At 33.3% G+C, this 27,108-nt stretch overlaps 1 protein-coding gene across 4 annotated transcripts in view; it reads left to right on the top strand.

The window, feature by feature from the left end:
• Positions 1-27,108, top strand: part of CNTN1 (contactin 1) — a 409,365-nt gene that overhangs the window by 267,376 nt on the left and 114,881 nt on the right. For all 4 annotated transcript variants that reach the window (XM_033222420.1, XM_033222419.1, XM_033222422.1 and 1 more), the window contains exons 12-15: positions 362-512; positions 4,566-4,693; positions 4,973-5,148; positions 20,407-20,527. In XM_033222420.1, coding sequence (XP_033078311.1) covers positions 362-512; positions 4,566-4,693; positions 4,973-5,148; positions 20,407-20,527 — 576 coding nt within the window. The remainder of the gene's footprint in view (positions 1-361; positions 513-4,565; positions 4,694-4,972; positions 5,149-20,406; positions 20,528-27,108) is intronic.

The following is a 27,108-nucleotide window of genomic DNA, read 5'->3' as shown; positions in this document are numbered from 1 at the left end:
CGTGTTATCCAGTGCACTCTCAAACTCCTAGGCTAAGCCATCTGCCCACCTCAGCCTCCAAAAGTGCTGGGATTATAGGTGTGAGCCACCATGCCTGGACTCTAATTAAAGTTTCTAATAATCAATTCAGTGATCATCAAGAACTGTACATTAGAATTGGGTGAATTTTATAAGTCAAAGTTATTAAATAAAAGTTACAAAGCATTAGGTATAGAATGCCTATTGGTGATAGCTGATCATATTTACTGAGATTAATCCTTTCCATTAACTATTAAAGGAGAATAAAAGATTCTACAACACAGAAGCAATGTTTAGGCTTTACAAACAGAAAGAGAAAAATAACAATTTGTTTTCTTTTTAGCGTTGGCTCCAACTTTTGAAATGAATCCTATGAAGAAGAAGATCCTGGCTGCTAAAGGTGGAAGGGTGATAATTGAATGCAAACCTAAAGCTGCACCAAAACCAAAGTTTTCATGGAGTAAAGGGACAGAGTGGCTTGTCAATAGTAGCAGGTCAGTGCTGAAACTAGAAATCCAATTGCAATAAACTGTTTGAAAAAGTTTATTTTATAGAAGACTTATTTATATGTGAATAATGAAAATGTTGTTTGCTCTAAATTATTTTTTTTCACAGAAGATCCTGTAGTTCTAAGATGGAATAGAAATACCTATCCCTGTCAGTATCTATTATAATGAAGGTTCAATTATCAGGACTCTGTAATGTATAAGGAATTTAGAAAATTGAAGCTCGGAGGTGTTTTTTGTTGTCTTGTTGTTATAAATTGCCCAATGTCACACAGTTAATAAACAATGGGAAATAAAATAGGATCTCTCTAACATACTTTCCCCCAATATAGGCATCTATATCCATTCATATTCAACTGAATTTTATGCAATTAGTCTATTAAATATTTTTGTAGAAAAATAAAAAAGTGATTTCAAAGTGCAAATAATCTCTTCCCATCTTGAAATGAACAAGATGTTATCATCATCTTCCTTGTAAGTGAACAATCTACCGATGTTTCGGTGGTTTGGGGACAAAATGAAAAAGCAGTGTACAACTTATATAGATTATTTGTGTAAAAGCTACACTGAACAGTTTGTATGTTTCCTAGAAGAAGTAATATTGAGTGCAAAAATTAGGAGGAGGAGAAAGCCAGAATGGGAAATGGGAGGGATGGGACATGGGCGTTGGCTTTGGGGTGTATTCCAGAATGTGAGGGCAGCATGCACAAAGACCCTGTGGTGAGAAGTTTAGAATGTGTAAGAAATTGCAGAAACTGAAATCAGTGTGATTTGTCTTTAGAGGAAAATGGAGGAGACTTTTAAGAGATGAGACATAATAAGCCAGATCATCAAGGACAAAATTTTCTATGAGAAGGGGCTTGGGCTTCATCTAAGAGTAATGGAAATCTGTTTGAAGTCTTAAACAGGGGAGGACTGGGATGACTTTTGTCATTTGAAAGACAATTATTAATCAAGTATAGAAAATACATTATTTTCTTAACAGTAACCCAATAAAGTAACATGGGAATTATCATCCATATTTTGATGTGTCTAAAGCTTGGTAAAGTTAAAGTGACCTTCTGAAAAAATATATTGATGTTATCCAAACTAGAACTTGAAGTTGTAAGACACTGATATGAATTGAGAATGCCAACACAACCCTCTTATTAGGATGAGCACAGGCACAGCTGTTTAATGAATGGGGGAAGAGGGCAGGGACATCAGGGGCTTTCCTGAACACATTAACTTTTAAAGTTAATATGTTTGACCTAAGAATTAAGATTTTAACAAGAAGTATAAAAGGAAAAGTCCATTTGTTCAATTTGCTGACATTAATGTTCAGACAATGAGCAATGCGGAGACCATGATCAAAGGGCAGCTGCATGTGTAGGTGCTTACTCCTTCCACGACCTAGAGCAGGGCATTCCGCATTGGACAAACCATTAGTCCTCCTCCTTGATAATAAAATATTTTTCTGATTCTGATGAAGACCCATGTCATGGACCTCTTCAACTAAGGAATTCGCAGAACTATGTTTCATGGACTTGTTTTTCCTAAATATCAATATGTGTTCAAAAAAAGAAGAGAAAGATCTAGCTCCTGAAATTTTACAGTTTGATTGTGTTATATTTTTAAAGCCTTTGAAATCAAATTGCATTATTTCCTTGATGAAAGAGTCTATAAAATTTTTACTTAGTACTTCAACCCATTCATATCTCAGTGTAAATACCATTTTATAGTAGATATAGTATTCATATGCAAATATATTTGAATTGTAAAATGATACGTATAAAAAGCTAAACATAAAAATGTTGGTGTTTATTTTGGAAAAGAATACCCAGGACTAACTAAATATTGGTCTTTAAGTATAAATATAATCTTATTCTTCTGAATGTAATTATAAAAACCATTTCCACGTAACTAAGTTCTTTCTGTATCTGGTTAGTGGCCTAAAAAGTGGTTTCTGTGATATTTGGGAGAAGCTATGTATCTTGATAAATGGTAATTAGGTTATCATTTTATGATTTTATTTTTGGCTCAAATGATATACTTTCCGCAGCAGAATTTCTTTGTAATTAACAGAATTAAGTTAGTTGCTAATTTAAATTCAATGGATTGCTGTTAGCTCTAAAGTCACTTTTATTTAAACCACTTATAGGAAGGGATCTTCATTAGTCTTTTCTACTCCAGAGGTTATTCTGGAGCAATTTTGGCAACAATAAGTGACCAATTGGTTAAAGACCAGATTGTTCCTAGTTTGTTTGACAGCTGATCTATATATCATAGTATCTGGAAATAAGGATACAATCTTGAGAGTTTAATCTATATTACTTTAAGAATAAGGATAATTATTACCAAAAAATCAGGTTTTCTAAATATTTGTATTAAAAAATAATTTTAATCTCAAGGGAAACGTACCTGAAAGTATAAATGAGATGAATGACACATGGAATTTTGTATACCATTGAAAGATGGTAAAGATCAATCGAAAACTAAGTAAGCCAAAAATATTAGCGTGATTTAAGAAAGAAACATCATTGTTTTTTCCACTGCTACTTGATTATAATTTTTGTTGTGTTTCTTGAAAAATAATTAAATGAGAGGGATGTGGGAACTTGGCTGAGGACTTACACTAGAGCTTAGTGAGAAAAAGTGTGACCCATTAATATTGATATTGTATGAATGTGTGTCCTTCAAGAGGCTGACGCCAGGAAGATTAGCTATGTAAGAAATTAATTAATGGCAATGCATGGGAGGGAGAATAGAGAGGAAGCTGGTGGAGGCTTGGAAAAGTATTTTATTGAGATACAGGTCTGATCCCAGATGAAGGACAGAGGGAAGGAAGGAAAAAATATTGTGCTGAAATGATTTGTACTGCACTGTACTTCTAAGAGAGTACAGTAATGCCACTGGAGAGGCTTCCAGTCAAAAATGCGTATCAGAGGAGTTTGCTGTCTTCCAGGAGCAGGCCCGGTTTAAAATTCCTCCTGTGATCAGCCATTGGCTGAGAACAGTCTGTGGAACGTGTGACTTTGAATAAACAGTGTTGGATTTCTGAGTAAGCGTCTGGGACAGAGAATAAATTACACTCCTCAGAGTTGGAGAAAGAGGAATACTCTCGGAGCTTCCATGATCTTAACTAATTACTTTTATCGTTATATTATTTTGATACTTCATTTCTCCTTCAACAACTAAAAGTATTCTGAAATGAGCTTCAAGTCAGGACTAGATTGTTCAAGAAAGGAAAGGAAATCCTGGACTATAATATTAGTGGAAATTTTGATATTTTCTTATATGAAGATTTTTATCAATAAGGTAGACAAAAATAATTTTTTTTTCTTTTATCAGACTTTGCCCTTAAAATGGATATATGTTTGCATGTTTTGTGCAAACTTTCAAAGATAATTTAGTTTTGAAAATGATCCATTTAAAGAAAGTAAAAAAAATCCAGTGACAGGCAATTCAATATTTAATCTAAGTGTGAGTTTCTATACAATAAAACTTAGTGAGTTTTTAGTCTCCATCCCCTGGGGAAGAGGCTGACATGCAGGGAAATATGTGTAGTATGAAAGACAGTTTCTATTCAAAGAAGAATTTCCTAAATATTAATTTGTTCCAGAAGTTGTTACTAAGGGAGGTTGTAAAATATTTTTTAAAGTTTCTGAAAATAAAATCTTTGTATTTCTCTGTAGCCATGGAAATGGCAATCTGTCCTCACCTCCTAGTCTGAATTGAAGTCCTGAGGTTACATTTCTGGGAGACCTGGGCTCATTTCTTTCAGGCCTATGACTGATTTCAGCCTGTCCTGTAGTGGAAGATCAGTTAGAAGACTATGGCAATAGTTCAAGAAAAAGATGAAAGTGGATTTCCAAAACAAATTGTCAATGATGAGAAAAAATATTATAACTAAAGGCTAGAATTTTTCAACTTACAAAAATGTCTGTGGTTGCATGATTTATATGGAATATAATAATTGAAAAATATTAGTGTTTGTAATCTAAGACATAATGTATTTTACGAAATCAGGTTTGTGAATTATATGTATTTTTATTTCACTAGAATACTCATTTGGGAAGATGGTAGCTTGGAAATCAATAATATTACAAGGAATGATGGAGGTATCTATACATGCTTTGCAGAAAATAACAGAGGGAAAGCTAATAGCACTGGAACACTTGTTATCACAGGTAAGTTAATGTTTGAGGGTGCTTAATTTCTAATGTATTAAAAAAACGTGATTCAGCACTAAGCATCTAAACAGTCAATGTATTCATAAATTTCTTTTTCAAAAGAATTTCAGGCAAGTTTCTTGCTTGATGATATTGTTCTTGGAATTTGGGTGTGAAAACATCTTATTATTTGCACAAATAAATATATATTGTTTTTTATTATTTTAATATACCAGACAATATGGTGTCTTATATCTTCTTGAGTTGTGCTTTACTTATCTATTTAAAAATATATAGATCCCACGCGAATTATATTGGCCCCGATTAATGCTGATATCACAGTTGGAGAAAATGCCACCATGCAGTGTGCTGCGTCCTCTGATCCTGCCTTGGATCTCACATTTGTTTGGTCCTTCAATGGCTATGTGATCGATTTTAACAAAGAGAATATTCATTACCAGAGGAATTTTATGGTATGTGTTTTAAGTTTCATCTTATTAACACCCCAGTGATTCCTATGTGTCTGCATTGAAAGTTCTATTACTATAATCATATTTGATATGATCTTTGTTATTCATGAGACCAAAAAGCAGGCAAGAAAGCTTTTTGTGGTTCTCCTTATATTAACTGTTGTACTGCTAAATCTTTCTAAAATGACTAGCCCTGAGGATTTTGGCAGAAGTATCAATCAATTAGTATTAATTGGGCTTTAGGTATGATTCCCCCTTAATTTTAATACAATTTTACATTGATGTGTATTCTGTCAGCATATATGTGCCCTTGGTTCTAGTGCCTTCATTCTTACTTTAAATGTAGAGCATAGAACTTAATCTTTGTTATAATGATGACCTTAAGGCATTTAAGTTATGATTTCAGAGTAAGAAAGACACAATTACATATGTTGGAGAATTTGGAGAATTCGTTTATGTGATTTGAAAAGGGCTAAATGGCTATATTTTAAGAATTGAAAAGTGTTACATTCTACAAGCCCTATAATTAAACATAGTGATATAAAGAGTCAAGGTGTAGAAAGAAATAAAATAGAGGAAAAAGATTGGGAAGTAATGCACGCAAAACAATGTGTATAGGAACGTCGTTGGTGTCTTGGTAGGCTGTCTAGGTTACAGTGTATTTAAAAAGTAAATCAATCACTGGACCTACCAGCCTCTTTAGAAAAGCAAACATTTGGAAGACTAAGGACATATTTAGAACATAGGCATAATTAAGAAAACTTTTATTTTAGAAGTCAGTTACTAATATAAAAAAGAAGCACGAATGAACTCAGTAGGACATTTAAGATTGTTTAAGTCCCATAAAATCTGAAGATTGATATGTACACATTATCGTATTATGCGTTCATATTGTCCAGCTATGTTTTTAGCTTTAGAAGAGTTTTAATTTAACTGATCTAGCTACAACTGTACACCTCTAGTAAACCTACCAATCCTCTTTCAGTTTCTGAACCAAAATTATATTTTAAAGAGTAACAGTTGAGAATTGGCAGAGAACTGTAAATTTTGTATTTTGACATTATAACAGGTAATATATTTTCATTATAGATCTGAAACTATTTTGCATATGCCCAAAATTAGTCAAATTGGCACCAAAATCTCTAATACTTTATTTAAATTGTATTTTATTTTGCAAGAAAAGTAAACACAACTCGGGTTTTATTCATTTTAAGGGAAAAAAGTGAGCTAAATAGGGATCTTACTTTCACAAAAAGTAGCCTTCTGAATTTGAAAGAATTATCTTTGGTGTTATAAATTGAATATTTTCAAAAGTAAAGTCTAGAAGTTCCACAACTATAGTTTATAAAGTAGTAACTAATAGCTGCAATGAAGTCTATGTAAATAAATTTGCAGACAAAAATTGCCCTCATTAAACTGAAATTTCATAATTAGAGCTAATTTATATTCTTTAACATACTAGTTACATTGTGCTGTTAGATGTAAATAATGACTGCAAAAAGAAAATGATAAAAAGGAATTTAAAGAGAAAGAAAAATGGAGCCCAGTCACTTTAAAAACAAAAAACAGTAAAACAAAGAAATAACTGGAATACTAATTAGGAAATAAATAATAAATTAGTCCGTAAAAATGTAAATGACCTTATGGCCACTTAGTGCACGTTCTCCCTTTTCAGATGATAGCTGCAGAGATTCACATAGTTGCCCCCTCAGCTAATCCACAGCAGAGTCCTGACCGCAGGCCCAATCTCGGGACTCACCCCCTCAGGTTTCAGTTCATTCCATCAAATCACGATCTGACAGTGGGAGCAAACCTACTCAGCTGGCTAGATATGCATCTTAATTGAATCAGAATATCAAATGCACATGTTTAGCACTTTGTAGATGGACAGATGCATTCAATTATCTCGATTTTTAAAAAGCCCGGAAAAGAATCATTTTAAAATAAATAGTTAAACTGAATTCTGTCTTTCAAACCAACACAAGACTAATGAAGCTTTCCCTGGCACCTTCCTTCTCGTTTAAAGCAAACTAGAAAGTTAAACTTCACTGCTCAATATGCCATGCAAAATTTCAGTAAAAACACTATAAATATGTGATCCTCCTTTTAGAAGAGAGTCCTGGAAGCTAGTAATTGCTTCTAGGACTGTTAATAGATAATTCTCAAAATAAGTGACTCCTCCTATCAAAAGCTTCATGTGTATATATATATATGTTTCTTAAATAATGATTTGGTATTTTAGGTAGTTCTCCCAATATTTCAACAATTGAATAGCATTTGTTCATTAAGAATACGTACTAAGCACATGCCATAAGCAGACACACTTGTAGGCACTCGGGTAAATAAAACACTGAAATAGACACAGACACCAGCCCAAAATAAGCCAATGATACCCTGAGAGTTTAAGATTCAGATGTAAATGTTTACTTGGTAGCTATTACAGTTAACAAAACTGACGTAATTAACATGTTTTAACACTTTTCATTGCTAAAAATTAATACAGGATGTTCTGACTAATAATAAAAAAGAATAGGGAAATCAAATTTTAAACTTTTTATTTCAAGAACCTAAGTTTTTATTTTCCAATTTAGTTTCAATAAATTGAAGTCAATAATCAGGTTGCACTGATTTTAGCTTGCTATTCTTGATTTAAACCACTAAGGGGCAACATTGTATAAGGATTCAAATTTCACAGTCTGGTGTAATTTGGGACTTTCGTTTCCTTCATGAAATTAAACAAATACATCTGCTCATACTTATTAATAAATTGTGAGATTATAGGTGATTTTTAAAAGTCTTCCTTATACTTTTTCTAATTAAAGTTATGTAATTAATAGGAAAAATGTAACTATACATTTTTAAAGATGTATATTTCTTTTAAGAGTTTAATAGGAACACCAAAAAAGCAAAAATAACACTGTCTTTATATTTAGTGATCCTACTTTATGTAAAACTCTTTAGGATTAATTTGTTTTTTAATGTGACTTTCAATTTTAACGCAGTAAATGCACACCTAGTACTGATTATAGAAAAACACTGAGGAGTTAAACATCTAACAGTTTCCTGAGTATATTAATATGTAATAATTGTCAGTAGATGTTCCACTGGAACTTGAACTTATACATGGGGGATGTTAAAAATACAAGCTCGAAGCAGAAATTTAATAAATGTGAGGTTTTGATACAATAAGATATTAAAGCAGTTTTTCTGCCATTATTTTATTTTGTTGATGTCATATTGCAAATGATCATAAATTTTTCAAGTCCAGTTATAAAGTGGCTCCTGTTTTGGCTTTCTAATTCAATAGCTACTTAATCCCTTAGAGTAAATTACAAAAGGCAGAGCCATTTTATTTATTCATTTAATTTATGACCTTTCTTGTTCCAGAGAAGACTTAAGACAATCTATCAAAAATACAAATTTCAAATATCTCATTTTATTCTTCTTTCAAGGTGGCACCTAACGTGTAGAATTTTTCAGTAGCCCTCAATTTTTGACATTCATTTTGGGTCATTAACAACATTAGCTGCTTAGAGTCATTATTTTTATTACATGAGTTTCTAAAAATTTCCAGTTCTGGAAATTGTCACTATTTCATTCATATATATATATATGCAGGCACACACACACACATATATATCACACACACACACATTATACATATATATTACTCTTATTACAAATACATGTTAAAATTGTAATACTGTGGGACATTATTGCCTGTCTTTTATGAATTCATAAATATCATTTGAATTGTTCAGAGATTCTGTCACAAACCAACCTGGGCTTTAGGCTTCATTTTCTCACCTCTTATTTGGTGACCCTGATCCAGGGATTAAAATTCTCTAAGCCTCCGAATTTCCCTCTGTAAAACATGATTAATCATTCACTTACTTCATTCAGGTTACTTCATTGGGTTTGCAAAACTAGTGACTTCATGAAAGAGTGCATATAAAGACTTGGCACAGGATCTGGTATATAAGTGATTATTAATACTTTCTATAATAGAGCAATCATCTCCAACTGGAAATTCTAGAAGCTTTTGCTAGTTTTTGTTTTGTTTTGTTTTTGGGTTTTTTTGTTTTTTTGTTTTTTGAGCCACAGATCTCATTTTCCACAATTTAATACTTGCACTACTTGCTGTGCTGGATACTTAGACTGAGACCAAAAAAAAAAAAACAAAAACAAAAACAAAAAACAAAAAACAAAACAAAAAGAAAAACAATCTGGGTATTTCATTGCTGAGGGCGGTGAAGAGGTTATAATAGTTACCATTTATTGTGGGCTTACTGTTTAGTCAGAATTGGGTTAAATGTTTTTCACATATTTCTCAGTTGATCTTCACAGAAATCCTCTGTGGAGTGCATATTATTGCCATTTTCTCAGTTTCCAAAGTGAGGAAAGTGAGCATTAGAAAAATTGAGTAACTGGTCCCATGTAATCATACAAGTCGCTAGTGGCTAACAGATGATTTGAAGCCAGGTGGCCTGACTGCCAACCCTGTAATCTCCACCACTTCGATTCTTCATCTTTTGGTTAATGTTCACGTCTGTGCTTATTTAAATAATTCTCCCCTAAGTGTTTGACGTTCTATAAGACAGTACTGTTCAACTCACATTTTATTCTCTAATCTGGTTTAATGAACTTTGTATGCTCACCATATTGCCCTAATTACTTCATTCTCCCTACACTGTTAGCCACCTTTGCAATACACTGTAAGTCATGTCTACACAGTTTCAAATGGTCTAACTATAAAGTTCCTGGCAATTCCTATTGATCCCCTGTAGATAGTTACACTGGGTGTGCGTTTGCAGGTATGTGGGTGTGCATTTTTTCTGAGTGCATAGGCAATACCACTCAAGAGAGAAGAAGATTTCTTACCCAAAGGTTATTTTCCTTTTTTAAAGAAAAATTTTATTAAACATATCAAAAAACGGTCTTCAGATTTTAGAAATATGTATTTAAAACTAGATCATGCTGTGATCTTGTGCAGAAATTGTTTCTGCAAGACAAGCAAAAAGGAGAGGAAAAATGATAAAACAGAAGTCAGTTTGTTATTTTTTAAATATTTGTCTCTATTCACTATTTTTGTTGTTGCTGTTGTTTTTGTGGGTTTTTATTTTATTTTATTTTATTTTGAGACAGAGGTTAGCTCTTGTTGCCCAGGCTGGAGTGTAATGGCGCGCGCGATCTTGGCTTATTGCAACCTCTGCCTCCTGGGTTCAAGTAATACTCTGGCCTGAGCCCCCCAAGTAGCTGGGATTACAGGCACCCACTACCATGCCTGGCCAATTTTTTGTATTTTTAGTAGAGACGGGATTTCACCATCTTGGCCAGGCTGGTCTTGAACTCCTGACCTCGGGTGATCCACCCACCTCGGCCTCTCAAAGCACTGGGGTTACAGGCATGAGCCACCATGCCTCTATTCACTGCTGAACAAGAAGGTTAAGATTATCCAGAATTATGTGGAGAAAACAAGGATGGTTGGGCAATAATCCTTGGTGAGAATCAGATTTGAGCTGAAAAAAATCAGAGAAGGAGAACAGGCAGCCACAGGGAGATCGTGGAAGCCCTGAAGTTTTGTAACTTTGGTCCTGTGTGGAAACATTTTTGGTTATCACAACTGTAGAGGGGTGTGTGTGTGTGGGGGGGGGGTATTTTAGGTATCTGTTTAGCTGTTAAATATCCTATAATGCACAACACAGAGTCCAAAAACAGAATATTATCTGGCCCAAGTTATCAATAGAACCAAGATTGAGAAATGTCCTCAAGAAAGATATTGAAGAGACTTAGCAATACTGGGACTAGCCACTGCAAGGTTTTAAGCATGATATATTGGAAACAAAGAGATGTTATATTGTTTTGAGCATCTGAGAGTATTGGGGACACAAATAAAAATAAACTAAAATTTTTTAAATGTATATCCAAAATAGTTTAAGTAGTAGAGGATAGTGGATATGTGCTTCTTGAATTTAAGACTCTTAAATTTTGATGAGCAGTGAAAAAGAGGGAGAAATACATAAAAAAAAAAATACAGGCTCCTGGCATAGTCTTGTGACCACAGAAGATACAAAAGCATTTGGCCCATGTCAAATTGCTCTATTTTCCTTATCAGTAATTAGTTGGAAAGGAGATAGATAATTAGATAATTCTATCATACTTCATTCTGTATGAATATATAACTTTTCTGATCTCCTTTTTACTACCCTAATAAACCTGTACTGATACCTAACTGCTATATTTTATTTGCTACTTTCCAGTGGTAAACAAAGGAAGGTATCTATGTTCCTGGGTGTTTTTTTAGTTGGGCTAGCTTCTTTTAAGATCATCACACTTCCCATGCATAGACCATGTTAGCTGATGTCACTGTCTAGCCTAGCTTCTCATAGTCCTTACTAAGCATTTGTTGATAAGAATGTGAGGTGAATGGAATTAAGCATATATATAATATATATCATACATTATATATTATATATAAAGTATATATTATATAATATAAAATATATACATATAGACTTTGAGGGATCTGCCAAAATTCATCAAAATTTAAGGACACATCTTTTACATAGAACTCCACACATATTTAAGCACCTCCACATTGCTTATTCTGGCTTTTTTTGCTTGTAAAACAGACAATAAAAAGAGGGGTAAATAAACCTGTAAAATGTTAGTGTCTTAAACATTTTATGAGTTTACATAGTGTTTGATGTTTTATTTACAGCATACTAGAAATATGCTACTTTGTTATTAGTGGTTGCAGTCCTAAAAAAACTATCTAATTTTTTCACTTTGTGCTTAAGAACAGAGCATGATCTAAAGATTTGGACATTTGCTTCGGTTTTGCCACTGACGAGTTATATGACACAGGGCAAAACAGTCACTCTGAGCCTCAGGCTTCTCCTCTGTCATGTGAAAAGCTTGGGCTACATCAAAAGTTTCCAAAATCAACAGTAAAAATAGTTTTTTAGCAGCAAAATGCTTTTTGGAAAGACAATTCAAATCAGAACCTCAGCATATAAACAAAAGATGAAAATGAGATTGCTCTGAAGATGAAATTGTGTGTGTGTGTGTGTCTGTGTGTATTTGTGTGTCTATGGAGGATACTACATAGCCAAGACCCTTATCCACAGGGTCTCTCACTTCCTCTTATCTCCAAAATGCCCATTCTGATCACTTTTTTCTACAAAGTAGTCCAAGAAGATTTTTAGAACTCTAAAGCTAATGGGAACCAATTTGAAAACCATATAAATTAATGATATATGAGTTGTATTTCAACTCTAAAACATAGGATCCAAATCAAAGGTGTTGATGTTTTTGTCCCATCATTCAAAATGCTTAGGAGAAACCTCAAAGAAAATGGTCTTTTGAGTTTTCATTTAAAATGGCCATCTGATCAAAATTGGACTCTTCAGCTGTCACTCATTGTTTATTCCATACAAAAATAGCCAAATTTAGAGATTTTCAACACTTCTACTCTTAATATATATGCAAACTCACTCTTAGTAATTATCTTAGTAGTCTTAGAAATTATCCTGGACAACTTACCTTATTTTTTTTTTGTATGTCCAATGACATCACTTCACTTTAATAAAATTGTTTTGTCATTTTATTTTTTTGACTCAATATTGATGAATTACTTAAAATAACACTAACAAAAGCTAGATAACATTAGAGAATTACTGTTAATTTTGTCATGTGTGAAAATGGTTGTGCATACAAAAATTAGTCTAGGGTAGTGGTGCACGCCTGTAATCCCAGCTACTTGAGGGGCTGAGTCATGAGAATCATTTGATCCCAGGAGGTAGAGGTTGCAGTGAGTCGAGATTGTGCCACTGCACTCCAGCCTAGGTGACAGAGTGAGACTCTGTCTCAAAATTAAAAAAAAGAAGAAGAAGAAAAAGAAAATGGTTTTGTGATTATGTGAGAGAATGACCTCAATTTATTGAGATTCAAGCTAGTGTCTTTAGAAATTGCTGATGAGTTGATGAGTTGAGTACTGATATCATAATATCCGGAATTTATTTTTCAAGGGTTCAGCCCTAGACAGAAAGACAGGTAGTGGACAGACAGAAGTAAATATAGAGCTAGTTAGGTAGACAATTAGATAAGGCAAATATGGCAAAAAGTTTACAATTGTTAAATCTAGTTGCCTGGTTGATAGATGGTGATAGTACTTTTCTTTTTACTTATGTTTGAAAATTTAAATAGAAAAAAATTAATAAGTAAAATAATAACATATCATACATGAAGAAGCACCACATCTACTTACCAAACAGTGAACCTAAATCCAGTTATCTAATCTATTAAGCACTACCTTGGAAACAGCTTGACCTGGTGAAATTAGGGCTATATACTACCTATGGAGCCTTCCACAAACAGTTTAATGTAAAATCTCAAGGTCCTTATTTCTAAAATGGGAATATTAATAGTAAATCCTTGGGGAGTATTACTTCTGGAACTCAGAATTGAAAAGGAGATAGTCCTAGTTTCATTATTAGGGCTATGAAATTATAAATATAATTATAGAAATTGAATAAGAAAATGTATGTAAAGTAGCTAGCACATTGCTAGACATTTAAAAACATTCAATAAATTCGATTTGGTAATAGTAGGAGTTCAGTAGTAGTATCAGTAATGGCAGTAACAATAGTAGAAGTTATAGTAGCCATTTTAATAGTAATAGTAGCAGTTTCAGTAGTATTAATAGTGATACTAGCAATACTAGTGGCTATAGTTATAGTAGTTTTGTGTCTTCCTCTGTAAAATACAGTGATGTATCTCATAGGATTGTTATTAAGTCAGTTCACATGTATATGTATAACAACCGTTGACACCTAGTTAACCCTAACTAAATATCTGCTATTAGTAGAGTTGGTGGTGGTGGTAGCGGTGGTAATGTTTGCAGTTGGATATGACATATTTGCTATATTATTTTTGCTTTCTCTAACAAGCCAAAAGTAAAGAAGAAAAGTTTTGTTTCATGGATATAGTATATATCAGACATATTTAATAATTTTTTTGTTTATAAAACATATTCTTTAAAGGATGCACTTCCTTCCAAACTTCTATATCTTTCCCTTTACTCTGAACTTGAATGGAACAAATTATTTAAGTGACAATTATGAGCTCTAAGTTTTATCTAGACCTTTTCTGTACCATATAGAATCTTTGTTAACTAGGATTAATTCGATTTGTTAATACAACATAATCATTGAGATTCATTTACATTGAAGAAATGATTTTGCAGTTAGTTTATGGGGGAAGGGGAAGGAAGGGCTGCGTATTTATATGTTGGAAGTCTTTTGATTTAAACTTGGGAAACTTCTAAGTGGTCAACCACATATACACTTTGGAACATCCCTGAGCTTTGCTATCACAATTTCCAGTATGTGATTCAACTCTCCTCACATGAAGGGAAGAATTTTGTAATTGAGCCAAGCTGTGGCTTTTAGTAAAAATATAGTGAGCATTCGTATCTAATTTGTGGCCAGAATGTGCTGAGGCCCATGATCTTTACTTGCTTTGTAAGCGTTCTGCCAACCACTGAGAACCTCAACTTCTCCTGAGGTATGGAAAGTGCTAGTAGTATTTATAAAAACTTTAGGGGTGCTTTCATACATACACAACTATATTGGGAATGATACTTTGTATATTTTTTCTTTCCTTCTGAGAAGTTTTATTGCTACATGTTCACCAAATGTAGAACCAGTGAGAATAAACATTACAGTTGCTTCTTACTGCTTTATGCAAGTGGGCTTATCAATAAGAGTTAATTTTCAAACAAGTTTAACATTAAACTTTTAAAGTAGTTTAATTGAAAGTCATAAAAGAGTTTAGTGTGAAAATTAATAAATATAAATTTAGCATCATGTATTTTAGGATATAAAATAGTTTGTGCTTTTCATTACATGTGACAGTATAAGAAGAATGACCACATTATTCCTATCAGAATAAAATAACTGAATGTATAAACAGCACCATGTTTTAAAGAGAGTTTATGGAAAAAAGATAGCAATTTCATTAAGAAAGAAAGAAGATTAGATATATCACATAAATATTTTTAAAAGGGCAATTATGATACCATAATATGTTTATTTTTATATTACTTTCTGCCCTCAATTTTTTGTTGTAAAGTTGAATGAAGAAACATTTTAAATTGCTAAGGTGATTTTTTTGAAAATTCAAATCTAATGACATGACTCATTGAAAGAGTGGGAGTTTAGTAATAGGATTATCTTTCAATTAGACACCAAAGCAACCGAAGTACTGAGTTCACTTAATGAATAAATACAAAAAAAGTGCTTTTTACTTATATGCAGACATTATTCTTTCCAAATATTACTATTATGTTGTGTCATAATAGTTGAAAGATTTTACTTAATACATTTATATTATTGAATATTTAGTATCAAGTGCATTTCAATTAAGGATGTCAAGATACATCGAAACAGTCTATTTAACAAACATATGTTTATTTTATTTTACCACAATTATTTTATATTTTACTTTTCCTACTAAAACATTACTTAGACATATATATCAATTAACTTTTATGATAGTTCAAGAAAAACTCATATTTACTTTCTCTATATGAATCTTACTCTCTGCTTACCTCAAAAAAATTTAAATTTAAATATAAGTAATAAAATAACATATTTTATTTATAACATATAACATAAAATAACATAACCTCCTTTGTTAGATGAATTCTATTGAGTATGGTATAAGAAGTTAGGCCAGCTGCAAAGTTGGGCACAGTCCCCAAAACCATCCTCACTTCTGACACCAACTGCAAGTTCAAGGGGTTGTAAAAACCACCCTCAGTTTCCATGCTTTGCTAGAAGTGATTCACAGAACTCACTTAAAGCCATTATACACACGGGTACAGCTTCTTATAGGAAAAAGATACAAATTAAAGTTAGCCAAAGGAAAAAGCACACAGGGCAGAGTCAAGAAGCACAAAACACAGAGCTTCTATTGTCTTCTCCCCGTGCTGTTAAAATGCATTACTCTGACTGCTCTGACGTGTGGCAGTGTGTTTGAAGTACTGCCAACCAGCAAAGCTCACTGAGCCTTTTTGTCCAGAGGTTCTGGGGGGACCTCATCAACTAGACATGATTGATAGACTCACTGCTCACATGGTTAATCTCAGTCTCTGGGTTGACTGATACCACATGAATCAAATCCCGTACTCTAAGTCAAAATGTCCTATTTGTGGCATGACCAGGCCCTTCTCTAAGACTCTACAGGTGTAGTTAACTCTTGCCCTAAATCACATGGTTGAATTTTCCAGTATGACCCAACTCCTACTCTATGACCAGACCCAGCTTGAAGACTATACAGGTGTGGCTAACCCATACTCTAAATCATATGATTGGACTATCCTGTATGACCCAAGACCTCCCAAGCAAAGAAAGACATTATAGAGATTACCTTCTAGAAGCTGAGGGCAATGGCAAGACCTCTCTCTGGGCAAGGCCAAATTCTTTACTACACATAGGGGTTGGAAAGGTTAGATGTTCAGTTTTCTTGTATGTTAGTAATATTTTTTGTCTATAAATTTTCACATCTTCCCAATAACCTTTCATTTTCTTATGAAATTAGTGTATAGATATTTGAAATATATCATTCCTAGTAGTTTATCTCATAGATATGGATAGCAATAGTTTTTCTCAAGTCAGTTATTTTATCTTATAACATTATCATTCTCATACCTGAAAAAAACATTTGAAATTACTAAAAGGATGTCTATTGAATAAAAACACTTTAGATTATTTTAATGTATCTATTCAATATTTATTTGTTGAATTCTCTTATATGTCAGATATTACATTAAGTACTTAGTATGTAATAATGAATAAGACCTGGTTCTTTCCTTAAGGAATTACAGTCTAGTGGAAGAAATCAACAGTGACATGATTACAGTAGAAAGGGATAGTTACAATGAAAATGTACAAAGGGCAGTAACTAATACAGCCTTACAATTTCAGAAATGGGAGGGGTACCCAAAATGTGGGTTGAACGTTCATAGCCAATTAATGGAAGGGGAGGTGGGGCAATCCAGGCCATGCAAGTGATATATGCAAAGGTTTGCTGTGAAAGCACACAGCAAAGTATATCCTATTCACCGTGGCTGGGGCTCAGGAGTTAGGTGCAGGGGTAATCTATGGAGGTTGAAGGTGTGTGTACTTCACTCTTACACAAGAAAAGCCTCATTATGTGTTTAGTAAATGCTGTCACTGCCATTGGTTATATGTACTTGCTAACGTAATTCTGAATGTAGCTGAAAAGAGGTGAATACGTATTATCTTAAGAGCAGATACCAAAATTCTAGACAATTTGACAACTTCATTCAAACAAGATATATTTAGTGTGATTATTTGCTTGGCACTATGCTGGACTTGAGAAGACAGCGCATGCAGCTGTATACATATACAACACAGGGATACAACATGTCTGCTAAATAAATCAGACGTATTTCCTCACATCAAACGTACAGTCGGCCAGGGAGACCAACTTCAACCACATAATCACACAAGTGTTTAACTGCATTTAAGATGTGTAATATGACATAAGTTTCATGGTAGTGTAATAAAATACAGAAAGGGGACCTGCCTAGTCCACAGAAAAGGTAAAGGCTTGCTGGAGAAAATGATTTGATCTTGTATTGGGTAGAGGTGAAGGTGATATGGGAGAGGGTACTGAGGTTATGAGGGGTATGAATCACAATTCCAAAAGACAAGACAATGTGGTGAACCAGAGATTGAAGAGAACAAGATGCATTTGCAGTCCTAAAAAGAGAATGTTCTTCCTGGAGAGCAGAGTGTGAGTGAGATGGCACACTAGCTGAGCTGGAGCATCAGATAGAGCCTAGAGAATGGAATCAAGTTGGCTACAATAATGCTATGGCTTTTGTCCCAGGAAAGGGAAATTTTAAAGGTTTCAGTTTATCTGCTTTTATGGAAACAAGTGAGTTGGGCCTACCTGCATTTTTAAGAGGTTATTCTAGGTAACCAATAGAGAAAATAATAGGGTGGAACAGTGGTAGAAGTAGTGATCAAATAAGATGTAGGGGTTCAGGTGAGAGATGTGGGGAGTTTGGATAAGAGGCAGTCATGATGGAAAGAATGGATAAATTCAAGAATTTATGATGGGTTTATAAGAAAGTTGAAGAGAGGGAGGGGTTAAGAATATCCTAGAAGTTCCTGGAAATTCAGATGACTAGAAAAAAATGAGTATTTGGGGAAGGAAAGCCAAATGCTATCAAGAAGTCAAATAAGACGAGTTGAAGCAGTGGGACTCAGATGAGAACTGATTGAAGAGTAAGAAATGAAGAAATGGAAAAACTAAAAACCGAATAGATATTGTCAGAATCCAAGCAAAAATCAAACAATCAAACAGCTTAATATGAGAAAATAAGAATTATTTATTTACAAGAGAAAGAAGAGAAGACAGAAATAAGAGATTGGTAGTAGAAGTGGCTGCCAACAAGATGGCAGAGCACTGGGAGAGCTGAAGGTCACTGGGAAATTCCCAGTAAATTTACGGCCAACAGGACTTTTAAAAACAGAAGTATACAGTGGATGATACTTTTCAAGGTTGATTTGCCCTACTTATTTTTGATATAACCAGTTCTAGCTCCTTCAATTTTTCAGTAAACTCACTTTACTAGATAACACTTCATGCTATTTGGTTTTAGGATAAAATAGAGAATGCTGAATTTCTAGTCTGGAGCTCCTTGGTATGACGTAAATAATAGATAGATAGATAGATAGATAGATAGATAAATAAATAAATAAATAAATAACAGACTAAGAAGACAGAAGGAAAAATCTCCCCTATTCCAGGAATTTGTAGAAATCTTGGGAACTGTTTCGATTTTTGGCCAATCTATACCTCAATGGACCAGAAGATCTCAACCGACATTAAATTAAGACTGGCTAATATCAGGGAATAAAGTGTGTGGCCACTGATCAGTTCTTTATGTGGAGATATTAGTATTTTATCTCAACCAACTATACCAATATGCTCGCTCAGCTATTATTCTTAACTTCATTAATCTAGCATGGGATGCAAACCCAAATGTTTTCCAAGAACTGGAGGGAACATAATATGTGAAGAGGCTACTGGTAGAACCTATAGTGAAGCAAAACATTCACTCCATGTACAGGCATGATACGTCATAGGTATCTAGATACTTATGACTGAAATAGTACATCAATATTTTTGGTTCACAGGAAAACCAAATGTCCATTTAAAAATTGAGTTATCCAAGTTTTCATTCTAAGAAAATATCTTGGAGATAATTAACATGAACTTTGACATGCTCCCGGTACCATACAAGCTGAGTGACCTTAGTTATCTTAGTTAAATTACTTGGATTCTCTAAGTTTCACTTTTATTGTTAATTAAGTGGACATAATAAGACCTATCTCATAGGGCAGTTCTCAAAAAAGGATTGAATAAAAGTGTGTGTGTGTGTATGTGTGTATGTATATATATGTATGTATGTGTGTGTATGTGTGCATGAGTGTATGTATGAATGTATATACTTGCAGAGACCAGGACCTGGTATAGAGTAGGCATTCAATAACTATTAGATACTTTTGGAAATTACATTGAAATGGTATCTCATCATCACAAGCAGAATTTTCTCAAGACTCTCAAAAATACATTGAAAACTCCTGGAGGCAATAGAATAGAGCATTGAACAAAACAAAAACTCTTGTTCTCACAGAACTTATAATTTGGCAACAGAGTACTTGTTAGTAGAATTGTACATTTTCTCAATTTCTGCAAACTTTTCGTATCTTTGTAAAATGAACTATGGTGCATATTAAAACTAGTCAATTAGATCAGCTTTGTGAAACCAAATCAATCATTCTTCCAAACCATATAGCATTTGTTTGAACTCATTGATACTGAAAACTATGTTTATTAGACCTTCATGTTTCTCTTTAAGAAATATCAATGAAGTAATTTCATCCCTTGAGTTTCTCTCGATATAACCCTCTGATTGTGGAAATAATAGAATGTTAAAGATATGAAAGCTAAAAAAATACTTTATTAATAAATTATTCACTTTATTTTTCAGTTGAGAAACTGAAGCCTAGAGCAAGCACATACAGTTAGCATGTCTAAAACACATTCTTTAAGTGGTGTTCATTTTGTCAGGGGAAAAAAACCTACCTCTTCTAACTTAAATGCCATATAATTGGTGAAAAATGTACTGATTTGAATAATTGCTGTTTTTGCTAATAGCTGGATTCCAATGGGGAACTGCTCATCCGAAACGCACAGCTGAAACATGCTGGAAGATACACATGCACTGCCCAGACAATTGTGGACAATTCTTCAGCTTCAGCTGACCTTGTAGTGAGAGGTAAGAGTTTCAACATTTTAAAATTACAAAACCAAAGGTATTTGACTTGCATAAACATGTATAATCTTCTGGTAACTCTAGTGCAAATTCTTATATATTTAGAGTCTCAATTCCATGCCTAAGAATGGAGATTAAGCTTCTTCCCATGCCTAAGAATGATCTATGCCAGACAAGTAGTAAACAATGCTGATTTTGTTTGTTTTACTAACTACATCTTCTAGAAAGTTACACCACATACCTCCTACTAAATGTTTGTGCTTTGAGACTTACCAAAAGCTCTCATTTCCTGCTAATACTTTTTAGTGTGTTGAGTATAGTGCTGTTTCCTTTTTTATTTCTCTGGAAAAATATATATATACTGATACTGTTTTTACTATAACCTCAAGTGTTATATATTTTTTGTCTTAGAGTGTAAAGTTAATTTATACATATATCATGTTTTTATTTGTTGCTGGTTTTCAAATTAGTGTTTTTGTTCTTATGAATAATATAATTGAGATTGTGATGGAATACACATTTATTAAAAATGCAACCCCTTTGCTACTGGCCACTGCCATAGCAGTGAGGCTGGCTGGGGACACAGCATACCTTGTTTAAAATAAATAGTTAGCTCTTCACTGACTGCCCTTTAGCTTAGCACCCAACAAGTACCATGTATTGACCCCAGCTTATTTACCTTTAATGTCTCACTTCATGTAGCCAACTCCAACCATCTAACTAATCCACAAAATTACCATTTAACTTCCATGTCAGTTGCTTTATTCACAGTATTCCTTCCATGTCTTTTTCTTATCATTTGTTGCCCAAATCTTATTCATCCTTCAAGGCCTAGCTAAAGTATATACTAAGTTCATGAATCCTTCTCTTGATTTCCCCAATATGAGCTCCTATCTTCTGAATTTTCATAACATACATTGCTTTCTCTCATATGTTTTATAGCAATCGGTACACAGTTAGCTTCTCTCCTAAGTTGTAAAATTCGTATATGTATTTTTTCAGTGAATGGCAGAGTTCCTTTGCATTGTTTCATAACTCTCTCTTTCTTTCTGTCTCAGTGTCAGTTAAAATTACTATTTTTTCACATTTCACCTACTAAAAATATTTATTGAACATTAATTGCATATTTTGCCTTTGCTTTTCACACTATCGGAGAAATAGGCAATAAAATGATATTTGTGGCTTAATTCTGCTTCCACACCTGAGTCAATATAATTTCATTCAGTCTCATGCAACTCCTGCATTTCCCTCTAGAGCAATGTTAATATGGGGTCCCTAAGCAACACAGGGCAAATGCTGAAAACCCTTTTACTCCATTTGAATATATTATCCAATAGAGTTATAAGAAGTCTAGTTGAAGTTTCTTCATCAGAATGAACTTAGAAATACATTCCATAAACCACTTATTGAATAATAACAAATAAAAATGAGACTACAAAATCCTAAGTCAAACAAAGTTCATTTAGGTTCAATATTTTCATTTAAAGTATTTTGTTATCTGGGACATTGATTGTTTTCTTTTTTTTTTTTTTTTTTTTTTTTTGAGACGGAGTCTCGCTCTGCCGCCCAGGCTGGAGTGCAGTGGCCGGATCTCAGCTCACTGCAAGCTCCGCCTCCCGGGTTCACGCCATTCTCCTGCCTCAGCTCCCGAGTAGCTGGGACTACAGGCGCCCGCCACGTCGCCCGGCTAGTTTTTTGGTATTTTTAGTAGAGACGGGGTTTCACCATGTTAGCCAGGATGGTCTCGATCTTCTGACCTCGTGATCCGCCCGTCTCGGCCTCCCAAAGTGCTGGGATTACAGGCTTGAGCCACCGCGCCCGGCCACATTGATTGTTTTCAAGAATTATTAGGGAGAGGGATTAGAGGGATTAGTTCACTATTTTTCCTAGTCAGACCACTAGCTGTTAAGTCATTTCTAGAAGTAGCCAAAGTGTATGTTTAATTGAAATTGCTTGCCTATGAAAATGATTAGCATTAATGTTGCAATAGGAGTTATGTCACAATGTGTGGACATCAATGTCTTCATATGATTACATGATTACATTTTAGTAAACTTACTGTCGTATTATCATAGAATGTAATATTCAGAGTGAAGAGGAATTTTACAGATAAAATGCAAGGGTAGTCATGATACTGTCCACACATACTTAGGAAATTAATTATCATCACTATGTGTATTTTTATAGAGAGTCAATAAAAAGAAGCTATAGCAGATATTATGCAGAAATAAAAATGTATTTTCTTTTAGTCCCAGGAAAAATGCCTTAAAGTGGCAGAACCTGGTGAGTGCATTCAGTAGAAATATGGTACAGCGTTTTAAGTCCTTGTACTATAGTAGGCTGCTAATAAAACCATACAGTTAAATGAAAATACTGCTTACCTCTGTTAAAGTCAGCAGAGTCATAACCATTCTTCAAACTTTCTTTCTAATAATAGAAAAAGTATTTATTTCATAGCAAAAGAAATTTGCAATTGAAATAGTCAAATATATTTGACTATTGCAGAACTTGTGTCAAAAACATATATAAAGTAGATGTTCTAATATGCTTTATATATTTAAACCAGAAGGTATACAATTAAACAGTTGTTTTTATTTTTTATAATAATGGTGAGTAATGTATAAGACATGCCCTGCTTTAAGTGATATTATTATTGGTCTATTTACTCATTTAATTATACTTTTGTATCTAGTTCAGGAAATCATAACCTGGAGTCTATGTACAGGCTTTAAGGGATCCATGGACCTCCAGAAATTGTACATAAAATTCTATTTGTATGTACCTTTTCTTGGGAAAAAGATTTGTAATTTTTGTAAGATTTTCGTAGCCAGCAATGTCCCACAGGATTAAAAAGCTAATCTATTTTTTATTTCCCCATCTAGATCAAGACTCTCTAATAAAGTAAATTGAAGAGATGATTATTCAGTTCATGCAAAAGTATAAAAAACTAATAAATTTCATGTAGTTAAATCTAATCGCACATTTAGATTGTGAATTGCTTTTAAAAGATTCAACTTGCATTCAACCCTTCAAAATTACATGTTTATAAAAAATATTAAATATGCTATGTAGTAGACAGTAGACATCTATAAGAACTTTCCATATATGAGATGGACTAATTTTAGTCCATATTCAGATATTGGTAATCTGAACTGCAGCTGCTGAAATTAGTGCAATGAGAAGGATAATAAACAGAGTAGAGGGGAAAGCAATTTCATCTGAGGATCACTAAGAAATTTTTTTATAACAAAACTAGTTCTGTGTATAAATGATTATGCCTTATCAATAGACTGAAACAAAACTATAAATATTTAGACATAATTAAGACTGTGGATTTCTTTTAGCCTACATTACCCTGAAGGAAATAAATACATAGTAAGAACAGTGTTGCTGCCCTAATCAACATGTGTGTGTGCATGTGTGCATGCATTTGTAATTGTGGGTGGGCAAGTGTGAGTATATGCATACAGCATGATGAAACTAATTTATATCAGAAAAAAATGTGCTTTAGTTTATTCCTTGCCTTTTTAGTGTATATTGAGCTTAGAATGTAAGCAGTCAAATGGTTAAATCTGAATGCCTGTAAATATAAAACTAAAATTAAATATAGGAAAAATATAGTCAATGGAAAATGTAGCATTGGATCTGATTTCTTGGGGCCTTTAACCTAGAGCAAATACTCCTGCTGTGTTTTTTGTGTCATGTATGGTAGGATTTAGAAATGAAGAAAGCAGTAGCAATTGTCACCAAAGAAAAACAATCTGTAGAAAAGGTCCCTGATAATCAGATATGAACTATTGTAATTCTGTAAAAGCATAAATGTGTACTCTTAGAAAGCTATAGCACTTTAATTTGCTTACCATCTAACTGGGTCCAAAGATGCTTGAGGAAAAGAGGCCAGTAAAGTTATATGCATTGTCTGATCCTCCAGCTCTGCAAACAACTTCAAATCATGAGATTCTATCGACCACATAATTTTCACTTTTCTTTTCCAAAGTTGGCTTTTATATGAGTCATATCTGTTAACTTTGGCAATATTTCTGTTAGTCTTTCTACAGTATAGAGATTATTTTTGCAGGAGTAAACTTTCTTCAAACACTATTGTCCAGGAGGTCTAACATATAAAATTGAAGATGAAGATAAATAAATAAACATTTGTGTCCTCACAACCCTGGCAAAAGCAGATTATCTGCTCTGAAATAGGATCCCTTCAACCAGCCCCCTAAGGATTCTAACAAATTTAAATAAATAAAATACGAATCTATATAAAAAATGAAAATTGATGGCCAGTTGTGGTGGCTCACAACTGCAAACCCAGCACTTTGGGAGGCCAAGGAGTGCAGATTGCTTCCAGACCAGCCTGAGCAACATGGCCAAAACCCGTCTCTACCAAAAAACAAAAATAAGCTAGGTATGGTTGCAAAAGATTAAAATGCTATGCTTGATATGATGATATTTAAACAGTTTATAGAAGATTTTGTGAAAGTTAATTTTTTTCTATGAAGAACACATATTGACATCAATTGGAAATAATGTTGTTGGCAGAAGGAGTAATTTCAGAATCACCCCTTTAAGACAGGGGTTTGTATAATATAGCTGAAAGAATTTAGAACTTAAATCACTATAGATTACTTAATATTTAAAAGGCCTTAAATATGTTGCCTTATGTTTAAAATGTTTAAAATATTTATATTTTAAAATGTTAATATTAATATTTAAAATGTTAATATTTAAAGGCCTTAAATATGTTGCCTTCGTTTTAAAAAAAGAACTAGGTATTGTACTTCAGATGTTTTTAGGTTTCTCGTATAAAAATCCATGTTAAGAGTATTGATACAAATTTCCTCTATTGTTGCCATAAAATTTTTACTTCTTAGGTCCCATAAAAGTGTATTTCAGGTTGCTTCATCAAGTGAGTGTCTGATGCTTTCGAACAGCCCTGTTTGAATATTTTTTAGCAAACAACATCTCTAAAGCTCTTCAGCTAAAAGAGTGTCATTTAGAGGCAAAAGTTTTGCAGGATTTATATAGCAAGATTTATTTTGGAAACCTATGTGCAGCTTGCCAAATCTATATTCTCATTCATGAGTGAACCTTTGGACAACATTCAAAAATAGACCATAAAATTAGACCCCAAATAAAAAAGAAATTAGGCTTTAACTTGCACATGTATTACAACTTTCTCTGGCATTTCTGATGTATTATAAATATTTTGGCAATGCTTCTGGCTTTTAGGAACACTTTCCTGCTACCTGGGTGAATAAAACATGTTTGCCACTGAAATTGCCAAAATAGAAAATGCAATTAGGATTATATCTTATCTACTATATATTTGTTTACATCTTATATATTACATTAAATGACGTTTCTTCACTCAAATCTGAGTTTAAAAGCAAACAAAAGAAAAATAAAATGACTTTACTATCTAAACTTTTTATTTTGGCCTGGTTCTCAACTCTAACATATGCTGTATAGAATTTTAAAATGTTTTGGAAAAACAGTAGCTGAAACTAAAGCAAACAATAAGAAAACTCTGTAAATCATTTTCTCCTCAACAGAAGTTTGTGTTGTTTACATTATTACATTAGAAGCTTATTTATTTTACCTTATGTGGAGTTGTATTTAGGTGAAAATACCATGTTAGTGAGAGTGTGTGTGTGTGTGTGTGTGTGCAGCTTTCCACTTTATTTCTAAGGCAAAAATACAGTTACAGAATGGAGAGAGATATTAGTTAGAGGTCATCTTTATTGATATACTCTGTTAAGGTTTTTATTGCTTAGCCTAATGACGTGGTTACCAGATTTTTTCTTAAGAAGGCTATTTGGTTGATTACTAAACCATTTTAAAACTCTTGGATAAGTTAACGTAACACGGTCGAACAAATAAATAAGCCTGATGGAAGCTATCAATATACGTTTTAGTTTGGATAATATTGTAGTATTTTAAAGTTCTATAATAGTTGCCTAAAGGTCTTTTTATGGAAAATACTCTTGAGTATTTTATTCCCAGCTGGTTTACATTAGCAGAGTTAATATCCAGAGTATACCACTGTTCACTATCCAGACAAAATTAGTTCTGAAGCATTTACTTGGAGATGATGGTCCAGGCAAATTACTATTCTTTTTTGTAAGAATTATGGAATAGATAAACATTTTCTTTCTTTAAGATAAAAGTGTTCTAATGGTCCTTTTATTGGCAAATCATGTGTTAGTTACATCTTTTCTCCTTACCATTTTTTTCACAGTAACTATATGAAATCTCTGCATTTATGTTCAAATTTGAAAATACAATTTTAAATGTAGAATTAATCCTATAGGTTATCTAGAAAGTTCCTACGCCTTCATTTAACAACTTGGACTCTGAGAGAAAGAGTTCCTCCCCTGTATGACCCATCTACATGGTGGCAAACAATAATCTTGGGACCCCAGTCCAGCCTTCTCCTTGTACTAGACTTTCTCCAGAAAGTATGGATAAATAAAAGCTATAGTTAATTTCTAAAACTCACTATACCAGAAAGATTATCAAGTCTATTCTGGAGTTAGTAGGACAAATTATTTTACTAATTTTTACTAAATAGTAAAAGT

The sequence above is a fragment of the Trachypithecus francoisi genome, unplaced genomic scaffold (genome assembly GCF_009764315.1).
Source record: "Trachypithecus francoisi isolate TF-2019V2 unplaced genomic scaffold, Tfra_2.0 Lachesis_group11, whole genome shotgun sequence".
Taxonomy (NCBI): Eukaryota; Metazoa; Chordata; class Mammalia; order Primates; family Cercopithecidae; genus Trachypithecus; species Trachypithecus francoisi.
Note: the sequence above shows the minus strand (reverse complement) of the source record. Positions and strands in the feature narration are given on the sequence as shown.